Genomic DNA, 12,964 nt, shown 5'->3' with positions numbered 1-12,964 from the left:
TCATACTCATCGCCAAACCCTCTGGCTCCAGGTCATACGTTTTTGCTAGGTAAGCCCTGCCTTATCTCAGCTCACTGATCACCATCGCAACACCCACTCGTAACACGCACTCCAGCAGGTATATTTCACTGGTCATCCCCAAAGCCAACACTTCCTTTGGCCGCCTTTCCTTCCAGTTCTCTGCTGCCAATGACTGGAACGAATTGCAAAAATCACTGAAGATGGAGACTTATCTCCCTCTCTAACTTTAAGCATCAGCTGTTAGAGCAGCTTACCGATCACTGTACCTGTACACAGCCAATCTGTAAATAGCACACCCAACTACCCCCTCCCCATATTTTTATTTATCCTCTTGCTCTTTTGCACCCCAGTATCTCTACTTGCATATCTATAACTCCAGTGTTAATGCTAAATTGTAATTATTTCGCCTCTATGGCCTATTTATTGCCTTACCTCCCTACTCTTCTATATTTGCACACACTACATAGATTGTGTTATTGACTGTACGTTTGTTTGTAACTCTGTTGTTTTTGTCGTAATGCTTTGCTTCATCTTTGCCAGGTCGCAGTTGTAAATGAGAACTTGTTCTTAACCTTGCCTACCTGGTTAAATAAAGGTGAAATAAATCAAGTCAAAATTATCCATTTAGTCTCTGGAAAGTCAAAGCTCAGCTAGCATAGCTGCTGGATCTCTATAGCAACCTGGCCTGATAACCAGATGAATCCCCCTTCCTTGTCCTGTAGTAACCCACGCCGTCATATCTGCATTGTGTGTGTGTGGGGGGGGGGGCGCTCACAGCATCATCCAAGAGAAGCGAGAGGAAAGGGAATTTAACCGACTGCAGACCCATTCCCCTCCCCCTTGCATTCATTTGGCTGATGTGACCTTATATGTGGGACGAGTCTTGTGGTGTGAGCACTTTCAGCCAATGAGATGGGCTGTAGTGTTGGAATACTAGTGGGGGAAGTGTGTAAGGATGTCTGCAGGAAAGAAGCTAGTGCTGAGAGGGTGGGGTTTTGGAGGAGGGACAAACTCAGAGTTTGAAAATTAATGATGTGTTACAGAGGAGACTGAGTGGCCAGCATATTTTGTGTCTAGTGGCTGACAGAATACAAAGCACGCTTACGCAGTCCAGAGAACCGGCAACCAGAACTGAAACAAGAAATCTGAAGTTTGCCTACTAGGATGCACTGTAAGTCCTTCTACATGATTTGGAATGAGATGTTCAGCCCTTTCACTTAAATCTGACAGGCAACTGCTTATGTCAATTGACGCTTTTTATCTTTATATCAATAATCTTCTGGTTTTGGCTTATGGGAAGGCATTTCTCTAGCGTCATTGGGCTCTTTAAAGGTGTGACTGATGGTTTCTGTGTACTATCAGTATTTACATTTGAGTCCCTCTGTTAGTTTGAATTGTCCTTCGTATGGTTTAGTTCGTAGATTAATATTACGTTATTGAGTTCAAAACAATTTATATACTACAGCTATGAAGGCTGATATGTGGTACTGGTTCATCCACCTCACTAGCCCATGTGGTCAGCAGGTATGTGTGCCTGCTTGCTGGCTGGGATGGAGCATCCAACCCTACATGTAGAGCTAATAGGACAGGGTAGGGCGAGGCAGAAAGAAAGAAACCCCAGCATTACTGGGACTCCTCGCTAGGCTGCTGCTGCCAGAAACAGCAGTTGGGTGGATGGATTGATGGAAACTTGATTCACCCCCAGTGTTGGAGCAGCCTTGGAAACAGGTCCAGGCAGAAGGGTGAGCTGGCCATCTAGGAGAGGCAGGCGGAGCGAGAGAAGGAAAGGCGAGGGATTTGAATAATGTAGCAAGTGCTTTCTTTGCATCTGAAATTCTCTAAAATGTTGGGTATTTAAGTGCTGTGTGGGTGGGGAGAGGGCTTGTTGTGTGTTGGGAAACACTGCTTGGTTTTGGAGATGCCCAGTTTTGGGGAGGATTTGTTGTAGTTAATGTTAATGTTAACCAGTTAATGCTGGTTTCTGAAAATATATTTGATGTGGCTTTTTCAAGAAAGGCCTCTACTCAAATCAGTCAAACAGTCTATGGTTGCAATCAGTTTTTGAATGGACATCATGTGGCAGTTGTGTACTGGACATACTGTTTGGGACCTAAACCTCTCCGAATTGACTGCAACGAGGCAGTCATTTGCTATTGTGAGGAAACTGTGCGCAATGTATGTCTGCACGATATGGGCAAAAATGTAATTGTGATTTCTTTCTTTTACCAAATATTGTGATTTGACATGCAATATGGGTATAAACAGTTGGGTGAACTGTTGGAATCATATAAATACAATGATTTATATTAAGAAGCAAAGTGGAAAGCAGCATTGTTTGTAACAGTCTGTTGACTGCATTTGACCTAACAGAACAGCATGTAAACTTATAGTGAATCTAACAGCAAGGAGGGCTGTGGGGGGGGGGGGGGAAATCAGCCCCAAGAGGAGAGAACAAAGTAAACTATGAAAACTGACTGCGTTTTGTGATATGGATATTGCACACGTTAATATTGCGATTCTGATGTAATTTCGATTAATTCTACAGCCCTAGCCCAATGCTAAATCCATCTGAGCCGTACCTAGTGAGCATTGAGGGAATCTCCCTGGCAGGTCATCAGCAGGGTTGAGCAACATCATTCAGGCATTGTAATGAACTGCTCCTTTTGGGTCGGGTGGTGACCCCACCCATTCAAATTGAGGACCACAAACCTCACCTAACAGCAGTGTAGTTTCATTAGTTAGGGCTAAATCAACAGGACAGAAGGAAATGGGTTTCTATCATGCAACGAGGAAGTGCCTCAATTTATTTTTCCCCTGGTCTTGTATTGGTCTTCAGATTGTGAAGGTAAATAATACACAGCCTTGGTCGACAGCTGGTGGGGATGAGAAACAAACTATCATTGCACGTGACACTAGCTCCGTCACATCCGAACATAAATTGGTCTAATAGGGCTGCTGCGTGAGACTTGTCAAGTCACGTGACATCACAAGAGTGGGTGAGGAATGGAACACTCATTCCAGCCTGAGGATCATCCCAAAGGCAGCATTCAGAATGATCAAGGATGCCATCTACCTCTTCTCTTGTTAAATAGTTGGGGCGTGTGAGCAAGCTTTTTCTGATCTGTAGGACTGCACAATATGGGCAAAAAATTTAATCACAATTTTTGTAGCAAATATTACGGTTTTACTTGCGATTATAGTTCACAATGCTTGAGTGAACTGTCGTAATCATAGAAAGGGAATAGTAAAAATGTTATGGTTGGAATAGAGTGGGCACTTTGAATGCAGTTTTGTTTGCCATGACGATGAATGGAAAAGTAAGGGAGGAGATGGTTGTGACAATAGTAACCAAAGTGTTGGTCAGTGTTTCCCATGGGACCCTGATTTGGATTTAAATACACTGCTCAAAAAAATAAAGGGAACACTAAAATAACACATCCTAGATCTGAATGAATGAAATATTCTTATTAAATACTTTTTTCTTTACATAGTTGAATGTGCTGACAACAAAATCACACAATAATTATCAATGGAAATCAAATTTATCAACCCATGGAGGTCTGGATTTGGAGTCACACTCAAAATTAAAGTGGAAAACCACACTACAGGCTGATCCAACTTTGATGTAATGTCCTTAAAACAAGTCAAAATGAGGCTCAGTAGTGTGTGTGGCCTCCACGTGCCTGTATGACCTCCCTACAACGCCTGGGCATGCTCCTGGTGAGGTGGCGGATGGTCTCCTGAGGGATCTCCTCCCAGACCTTGACTAAAGCATCCGCCAACTCCTGGACAGTCTGTGGTGCAACGTGGCGTTGGTGGATGGAGCGAGACATGTCCCAGATGTGCTCAAATGGATTCAGGTCTGGGGAACGGGCGGGCCAGTCCATAGCATCAATGCCTTCCTCTTGCAGGAACTGCTGACACACTCGAGCCACATGAGGTCTAGCATTGTCTTGCATTAGGAGGAACCCAGGGCCAACCGCACCAGCATATGGTCTCACAAGGGGTCTGAGGATCTCATCTCGGTACCTAATGGCAGTCAGGCTACCTCTGGCAAGCCCATGTAGGGCTGTGCGGCCCCCCCAAAGAAATGCCACCCCACACCATGACTGACCCACCGTCAAACCGGTCATGCTGGAGGATGTTACAGGCAGCAGAACGTTCTCCACGGCGTCTCCAGACTCTGTCACGTCTGTCACATGTGCTCAGTGTGAACCTGCTTTCATCTGTGAAGAGCACAGGGCGCCAGTGGCAAATTTGCCAATCTTGGTGTTCTCTGGCAAATGCCAAACGTCCTGCACGGTGTAGGGCTGTAAGCACAACCCCCACCTGTGGACGTCGGGCCCTCATACCACCCTCATGGAGTCTGTTTCTGACCGTTTGAGCAGACACATACACATTTGTGGCCTGCTGGAGGTCATTTTGCAGGGCTCTGGCAGTGCTCCTCCTTGCACAAAGGCGGAGGGAGCGGCCCTGCTGCTGGGTTGTTGCCCTCCTATGGCCTCCTCCACGTCTCCTGATGTACTGGCCTGTCTCCTGGTAGCGCCTCCATGCTCTGGACACTACGCTGACAGACACAGCAAACCTTCTTGCCACAGCTCGCATTGATGTGCCATCCTGGATGAGCTGCACTACCTGAGCCACTTGCGTGGGTTGTAGACTCCGTCTCATGCTACCACTAGAGTGAAAGCACCGCCAGCATTCAAAAGTGACCAAAACATCAGCCAGGAAGCATAGGAACTGAGAAGTGGTCTGTGGTCACCACCTGCAGAACCACTCCTTTATTGGGGGTGTCTTGCTAATTGCCTATAATTTCCATCTGCTGTCTATTCCATTTGCACAACAGCATGTGAAATTTATTGTCAATCAGTGTTGCTTCCTAAGTGGACAGTTTGATTTCACAGAAGTGTGATTGACTTGGAGTTACATTGTGTTGTTTAAGTGTTCCCTTTATTTTTTTGAGCAGTGTAGATGGGTACATTCAGACAGATTTTAGAATATTCTTTGCATTTTCTTCTCAAGAATGAGCTATTTTGTTAGATTACTTGTTAGATATTACTGCATGGTCGGAACTAGAAGAACAAGCATTTCGCTACACTCGCATTAACATCTGCTGACCATGTGTATGTGACAAATAAAATTTGATTTGCACAAACAATGCTGATATACTCCACCACTGGTAACGGCCTGTATTATAGGGCAAACCTTGCTAGGAAACGTTTTCTATCTCAGTGCTAGCTAGAAATTAGCATTAGGCGCTAATACAATTTTTTTTAATGCACATTTACAACTTGCTTAGACCAACTAACTAGTGTTTTGCAGAGAGCAAGTTACACATGAATAGTATAATATAGAAAACGTGGAAGCAAAGTGGAAAGCTTTTAGGTTCTTGTTTGGTCAACGCATGTATTGCAGAGTAAATCTTGAGCATGAGGAACTGCCTGCTTGAGTGATGTGTGATTTGAGAAGTGGCCAAACGAGAACTTGAGCAATACATTCAAAGTTAAAAAAGACAGTGGTGTTTCAAATATTGTAGCCCCATGCAATATGGATAATTGTGCAGCCCTAGCACCCACCCCTGTTGTGGCAGACACATGCCGATAACATTGAGGCTGGAGACCCAGCCAAAGGGGCTCATCCCAGACAGAGGGCTCAATGCAGGCATGTCGACCCCCTCCAAACCTCCGAAGGACCACAACACAACTCCCACACTATAATCCATTACAGCCATGCAACGTGAACCCTGGCCACAGCTGTGTCTGAGTGTGTGACCATGGGGAATCTGCAGCTGCTCTGTTACTGGTGGAAGGAAAAAGAGTACAATGGCAGCTATTGTAGGGGTTGTGTCGGGTGCAAGCGGTGAGCTCACTCCATGGCATTTGCCTCCTTGGCTGAGCCAGGCTCTGCAGGAATGGGTAATGTGCTGAAGTCTGTCAAGGTTAACGACAGTGTCAGAGGGAACGGGGAGGTAGAATCTATCGATCTGCTGAGCTACATCCCATAAACCATGAATCGCATAGGTACAAATGTAACTAAAACCAATCTCAAAAAATGTACAACCAACCACTCAACACCAGGTTATGAAATTGTCTGGGCTTTAAGGGTTTGCTGCACCCTGTCCCTGGCTCAGGAGAATGTTTCTGCTTTGTGATCTCCCCATGGAGGTTTTCTTTCCTCCTGCTTAATTGTACTCAGCTTGTATGTGTTTAATGCACAGAGCCAGTCCTAGATAAACAGGACCTCAGCCGGTGTTGGCTCTCCAGCAAGGGGACAGAGTCGATAATGGAGAGTGGGCCGGGGTTACGTGGTTATTGTTCTACAGCGCTGACATGTTTCCTGTACCGTGTTGGTTACAGAAATGGGACGTGCGCTCTGCTCAGCTCTCCCCCTCTTGCGTTACTTCCCACAATGGAACAAACGGATCATCAACGGGGCCAAACTGTGCTCTGTTTGAGTCTCTTTCACACAGATGGAGCCATTGAATTTCAATAACCAGAGGATGAACAAGCCAGCCAAATGAGTCCATCTTCTGCAACCTCTGCTGTCGTCATGTGTTCACATTACTTTATATCTCTGAAAGGGGGTTTCATAACACGATTAGGCCTAAATGTTAATTGAGGCTTCTACTGATTTTAGGAAAGGACCACATTGAATAAACATGGTTAATTTGTTTTGGCTAATCTGGAGGCGAGAAACCCACACCTGTTTAGGCGAGGTGCTGGCTAGTGGAGTAGAACACTTAAAAGAAAAGGAGAGCCGCACACTCAAGGAGCTCAAATGCAATAATTTCATAACCTAATAATCAATGTTTCGACAGACAAGCTGTCTTCATCAGGGTATCATTTGTTTTGGCTGAAAGTATTACAAAAAAAAAAAAAAAACACAGTTCAGTCTACAGTAGCTGTTTTTGTAGTGGCACCTGTTGTCTGTCTCTTGGATCAGTACCCATTTGAATTCTGTCGACACTTACTGTTGTAAAATACCGTTCTTAAAAGATGTCCATAAAAGCATTTGGTGATAAACTATTTAGCTTTTCTGAGTGATCTCCAAGCAGTGTAATGACTGAGACCGTGTGTAATGTTTATCCAGAGACCAGAGCATGACCCTGTGACACGCAGCACAGTGGTGGGAGCCTTGTGAGCCGTTTGGCAGTCACATGCTACAGCGGGTTCTATTCTAAGGCAGTGGTTTCCAAACTGTGGCGCGTGCAAAATTGCACAAGGGTACAATTTCAAATTGTGTCATCAGTTTTCCTCTTGTCATGTCAGTCATTGCATACGTTAAAGCAGTGATCACCAACCTTTTCTGACCTAAGATCACTTTGGCAGTCAAAAAGCAAGCAGAGAACCACTGCACATGCATTTTAAGTCATGTTTTGACTTTTTTTATTTTATTTTTTTACATTAACCTGATTTAAAAACAGTTCTGTAGGAATGAGGTAAGTGCAGTAGGCCAAATACATTATCACAGCATATTGGCTATATGCCTGGCCTGCCAATATTGTTCTTCTCGGACCCTATTCTATTTCAAAACTCAAGCTTTGATAACAAAATAGACAAGTTGGTGTGGCACATTTCGAGGCATAGCTGAGCATAAATTAAAATGGTCATGGTACTTTCAAAATAACTGAACTCTTGACAATCTAAGTCAAATTATGAAGTCAGTGGACTTCAGGTCGGAAAGTCGGAGCTCTAGAAAGATGCCCAAGTTTCCGAGTTGGATGACCGTTCAAAAGTCGGAAGTCTGACATTTCAGGGTTTCCAGTTGTTTTGAAGACTGCATTAGTCTCAGCAGAGGGAGAGCGAGTGCAGCAGAGCTGGTCCGCCACTCACGGTCCCTGCTCTTTCCTCTGGTGCGGCTGACCAGAGAGGGGACACAGTCTTCGACCGGATGGCGAAACTCGAGTCGCACCGCATCTGCCTCTGTCTGGGGGGGGTGAATGTTGTTGGTATGACCAGAGAAAGTTAAATATTCCTCTATTAAAATAGACATGACGAGCTGCTAATAATAAAAATGCAGGGCTATCGAAACACTTGGCTACTCATTCATTGCAACTGCAGCGCGATTGGAAGTACAGAGAACCGTGTTTTGTAATAGTGTTGACAATGCTGAATTAAACTTAGACATGAACTCATAAAAACATCATCTCTTTGCTGTATTCTTTGACAGTCTCTCTGGTCATGGTTTTAAAAGTTATGAAATCTCACGTGGGCTAGTATCGAACTTTGCTGTGGCCGAGGTCGTGGAAGCTGTAGGTAGGCATGGTTATTTGAGCTATACGATTGGCCAGCGCAGTAGGCGTACTCGATTTTAGCCAGAGATCTTCCGGTCCCCCGGGTAGGCGGAATTGTCTTTTCAGACAAATAAAATGGTTAAAAATGGGAACACTTTGCCAACCGGCGCGCAGAGCTTCTGAATCAAGTGCACCTACCGCCAACAGCGCAACACAGGATGAAAAAAAGAGGACCGCAAGCCTTTATGCCTTCAGCAAAATTCGCTGCACCAAATGACAATGTGTAGAATTGCAGGAAATGTGCTTTAAACCTGCTACATTTTTCTCTCCACCAACAAGAGGGGTGTGAACAGTTTGTCATGGACGGTGCTTGTGTCCATGGAAATAGACTGGGTGTGGGATGTTCCCCAATGCTGGTTGGGGGGCCTGAGTGAAAAAGTTTAGGAACCCCTGCTCTAAGGAAGGACTAATGCTCATTTTGTCACTCTCTCGAAGCCTGACAACTTCAGACACTTACAGCTGGGGAAACTCGGTCCCTGAGATTTGTGTGTGGGTCGTGTGTGAATGAGTAATATGCTGTGTCTTACCCTGTCCCCTATCTTAATTTCCCCCCCTTGCAGTGACTGTGTGTGAGCCTACTGCCATGTCCACAGCCATGGACCGCCCCAGGGAAGTCAGCTACCCGCAGTCATCCTGTGGCACCGGGGACAGCGTCGCCTCACTGGATGACGTCGCTGTGGATTTCATAGCCAAGTACGTACCTAGACTGAAACCAATATCTGGTCCGATTGCGTGACTCTTGTTTGGACTTGATCGAAAGGCTCTCGTCACACGGGAATGATGCGATCTGATAGGAAACGATGACCTGCACCCTGTCACTGTCTTAACACCCCCACATCAAATAACTTCTTAGAGATATTTGACCTACTTCATCACACAAAGATGACAGGGCACAATCCTTACACTTTGCCATGTCAACATTGTAAACAATTTGCTGTCAGTTAACAAGACCCATGCTGTGTTCGAATACTCATACTAACTGCACTGACTACTATTTGTGACGTGAATTGAGTATAAAGTATGCTTGTTGGTCATAGTTAGTATGCCAAAAGTTCCCGGATGACGTACTAAATTCTCCAAAATACGAAGTATACATGCAGTGGACACGATTTATGTGCTTTTAGGTCCCATAATGCAATTCTTCAGAAAATGGGCGTGGCTTCATAACTTTTCAGATATGAAGAAAATGGCGGAAAATAGTCCGAGAGCGGATACAAATTCATTGCTATAACTAATAATGGCAAATGTTAAGAGAATTTTTAAATGTAATACATTTTCAAATAAGTTACGTGTTATGTTGGCTGACAACCGCATAGCATTACAGCAGTATGCACCTAACGTTAGTTGGCTACTAATACATCAAACTTGCCAGGCAGTATATTAACTAACTACCCAACGTTGATTGACTTGATTATTATTATTACATCATTCTTAGTTGTGCGATTCAAAGGCTATACCACTTAGCTATCTACTCTGATTTCAGAGCACTCTCGTGCAGAATAACTGATGAATTTATGAACGCTAAACACCCGTTGAATATGGCCGTGTCAGTAAACATCTCTGCAAAAAAATGAGTAATTAAATTGTTGCCTGCAGCACAGTTAGTCATCAACCCTCTGGATAACATGAAAACAGCCTAACCAGCTTTGCTACGGCACGTAAAATGGTCAGTGAGGTGTTCTCATTTGTCACGCTCTGAATTTACAAATGGACAATCTGACAATGCTCTGGATTAACGAACGCCCAGAGCACACTCTGGCACTCCAGATTGAATTTACGAACACACACGAAATCGTAAAATGTTGAGCTAGTAATTTGTTAAACTAGCAAGAGGTTGCATAGCAACAGCATCAACTTCCGGTAGACAGGCAAAGCTCTAGTACTCACAACTGAAAGGATACCGTTCGTTTCCAGTATACTAAAATGAACTAATAGTATGTAGTATACAGTATTTTAGGGTGGGTATTCGAGCACAGCAAGATTCTTTATCTTCTGACACTGAAAAGCTTCCTCCATCTTTAGACATGACAGTGGAATACAGTAGGACAGGACTGGGAATCCACTTAACATTGTTTATAATGTCTTTCCCCTCAGTGAGTCATCAGAGGAGTCAGCCAGTGAGCGGGAAGAGGAGATTGGGGCCAACACTGAGCTAACCAACAACCTCACAGACATCCTTACCGAACAGCCCACACACACAGAGACTGGTGAGTGCATATATATATATATATATTAATTACACACATTTACATGGCAAACGCCACAAGGAGAACATTTTAGAAAGGACACAAATGTAGGAAACTGGCTTACAACTGTTAGCGCGTACACAAACTGGTTCACACACACTCTTGAGGTTGGCACTTAGGTACAGAAGGTATACCAGTACATTGATTTTGAGGTTGACCAAATTAATTGTCCCCTTTTTGAATTTTGAGGAAATGGGCCAAAGGGAAGTAGGGTCCCAAACTTCCCTTTCCTGTCTCTGGCCAAGAACATTCAGTCATCAACATTCCTAATGCCCTAAGTATGAAAACTATATTTATTAGGTGTACTCTGGCATTTAGAAAACCCCATCCTGAAGGTGTTCACAAACTTCAAATAAATAAATTCACATTTCATAGTGTTGAGATTGGTCAGTTGGTCAGTAAACACTCTGTTGCTCTTAAATCAGTGGGGCATTCTCTTCCATCCACCCGAAGTGCAGTACAGCAGTATCATGAGGATCTGGCTGAGGCTGGTACCATGGCCATGCGTGGCTATTGACTAAAGAAGTATTTGGTCATAAACAGTCCCCACTGAACTTCCAGAAGGTTCCACCCATAGCTCTGTGCTGTAGACAACACAGCAACACAGCGCTCTATGGTCAGCCTAACAACAGGCCACATGATCCTACGCTTCTCTGTTGCTATTTCGGTTTTATGCTTTGAAAGGCTTCAAAATATTGGCAGGGATTATCTATAGTTCCAGTCTTGTCATGGTGACCTTTCAATTGTTTTTATTAAGACCAAAATGCTAATAGTACTAGGTGAGTTATAGCTTCTGTTTCTCTGGCTAACCTAGCGTAGCAGGCGTAAAATAAATACTTTAGGCAATGCAGTGTTTCATATATGTGGACACCCCTTCAAATGAGTGGTTTCAGCTATTTCAGCCACACCCGTTGCTGACAGGTGTGTAAAATCGAGCACACAGCCATGCAATCGCCATAGACAAACATTGGCAGTAGAATGGTCCCTACTGAAGAGCTCAGACTTTCAATGTGGCACAGTCATATGATGCCACCTTTCCAGTCGCCGAGTGCTGAAGGGCGTAAATCTGTCCTCTGTTGCAACACTCACTACTGATTTCCAAACTGCCTCTGGAAGTAACGTCAGCACAATAACTCATCAGGAGCTTCATGAAATGGGTCTCCATGGCCGAGCAGTCGCACACAAGCCTAAGATCACCATGCGCAATGCCAAGTGTCAGCTGGAGTGGTGTAAAGTTCGCTGCTATTGGACTCTGGAGCAGTGGAAACGCGTTCTCTGGAGTGATAAATCATGCTTCACCATCTGGCAGTCCAACAGACTAATCTGGGTTTGGCGGATGCCAGGAGAACGTTACCTAACCGAATACATAGTGCCAACTGTAAAGTTTGGTGGAGGAATAATGGTTTGGGCTAGGCCCCTTATTTCTAGTGAAGGGGAAATTAACGCTACAGCATACAATGATATTCTAGACAATTCTGTGCTTCCAACTTCTTGGCAACAGTTTGGGGAAGACCTTTTCCTGTTTCAGCATGACAAAATGAGGTCCATACAGAAATGGTTTGTCAAGATCAGAGTGGAAGAACATGACTGGCCTGCACAGAGCCCTGACCTCAACCACATCGAACACCTTTGGGATGAATTGGACCGCCGACTGCGTGCAAGGCCTAATCACCCAACATCAGTGCCCAACCTCATGAATGGAAGCAAATGCCTGCCGCAATGTTCCAACATCTAGTGGAAAGCCTTCCCAGAAGAGTGGAGGCTGTAGCAGCAAATGGGGGACCAATGCCATATTAATGTCCAATGATTTTGGAATGAGATGTGTTTTGGCCATGTAATGTATACTGAACAAAAATATAAATGCAACCATTTTAAAGATTTTTTGAGTTTATATAAGGAAATCAGTCAATTGAAATAAATTAATTAGGCCCTGATCGATGGATTTCACATGACTGGGAAAACAAATATGTATCTGTTGGTCACAGATACTGTAAAAAAAAAAAAATGTAGGTGTGGCTCAGAACCAGTTAATATCTGTTGTGACCACCATTTGCATCATGCAGCGCGACATCTCCTTCGCACAGAATTGCTCAGGTTGTTGATTGTGACCTGTGGAGTGTTGTCCCACTCTTCTTCAATGGCTGTGCAAAGTTGCTGGATGTTGACGGGAACTAGAACACGATGTCATACACTACCATTCAAAAGTGTGAGGTCACTTAGAAATGTCCTTGTTTTCCATGAAAACATACATGAAATGATTAGGAAATATAGTCAAGACATTGACATGGTTATAAATAATGATTTTTAATTGAAATAATTGTGTCCTTCAAACTTTGCTTTCGTCAAAGAATCCTCCATTTGCAGCAATTACAGCCTTGCAGACCTTTAGCATTCTAGTTGTCAA

General features: G+C 44.1%; 1 protein-coding gene across 2 annotated transcripts in view; it reads left to right on the top strand.

The window, feature by feature from the left end:
- LOC120052476 (long-chain-fatty-acid--CoA ligase ACSBG2-like) overlaps positions 1 to 12,964 on the top strand; it is a 48,917-nt gene that overhangs the window by 16,667 nt on the left and 19,286 nt on the right. Inside the window, exons 1-3 of one of the 2 annotated variants that reach the window (XM_038999409.1) lie at positions 1,078 to 1,192; positions 8,875 to 9,007; positions 10,409 to 10,521. In XM_038999409.1, coding sequence (XP_038855337.1) covers positions 1,186 to 1,192; positions 8,875 to 9,007; positions 10,409 to 10,521 — 253 coding nt within the window. In that variant the 5' untranslated portion in view covers positions 1,078 to 1,185. Of the gene's footprint in view, positions 1 to 1,077; positions 1,193 to 8,874; positions 9,008 to 10,408; positions 10,522 to 12,964 lie in introns of those variants that run through there. The other variant, XM_038999410.1, reaches the window with a different exon arrangement.

The sequence above is a fragment of the Salvelinus namaycush genome, chromosome 8, assembly GCF_016432855.1.
Source record: "Salvelinus namaycush isolate Seneca chromosome 8, SaNama_1.0, whole genome shotgun sequence".
Lineage (NCBI taxonomy): Eukaryota > Metazoa > Chordata > Actinopteri > Salmoniformes > Salmonidae > Salvelinus > Salvelinus namaycush.
This window is presented reverse-complemented; position numbering and strand designations above follow the sequence as displayed.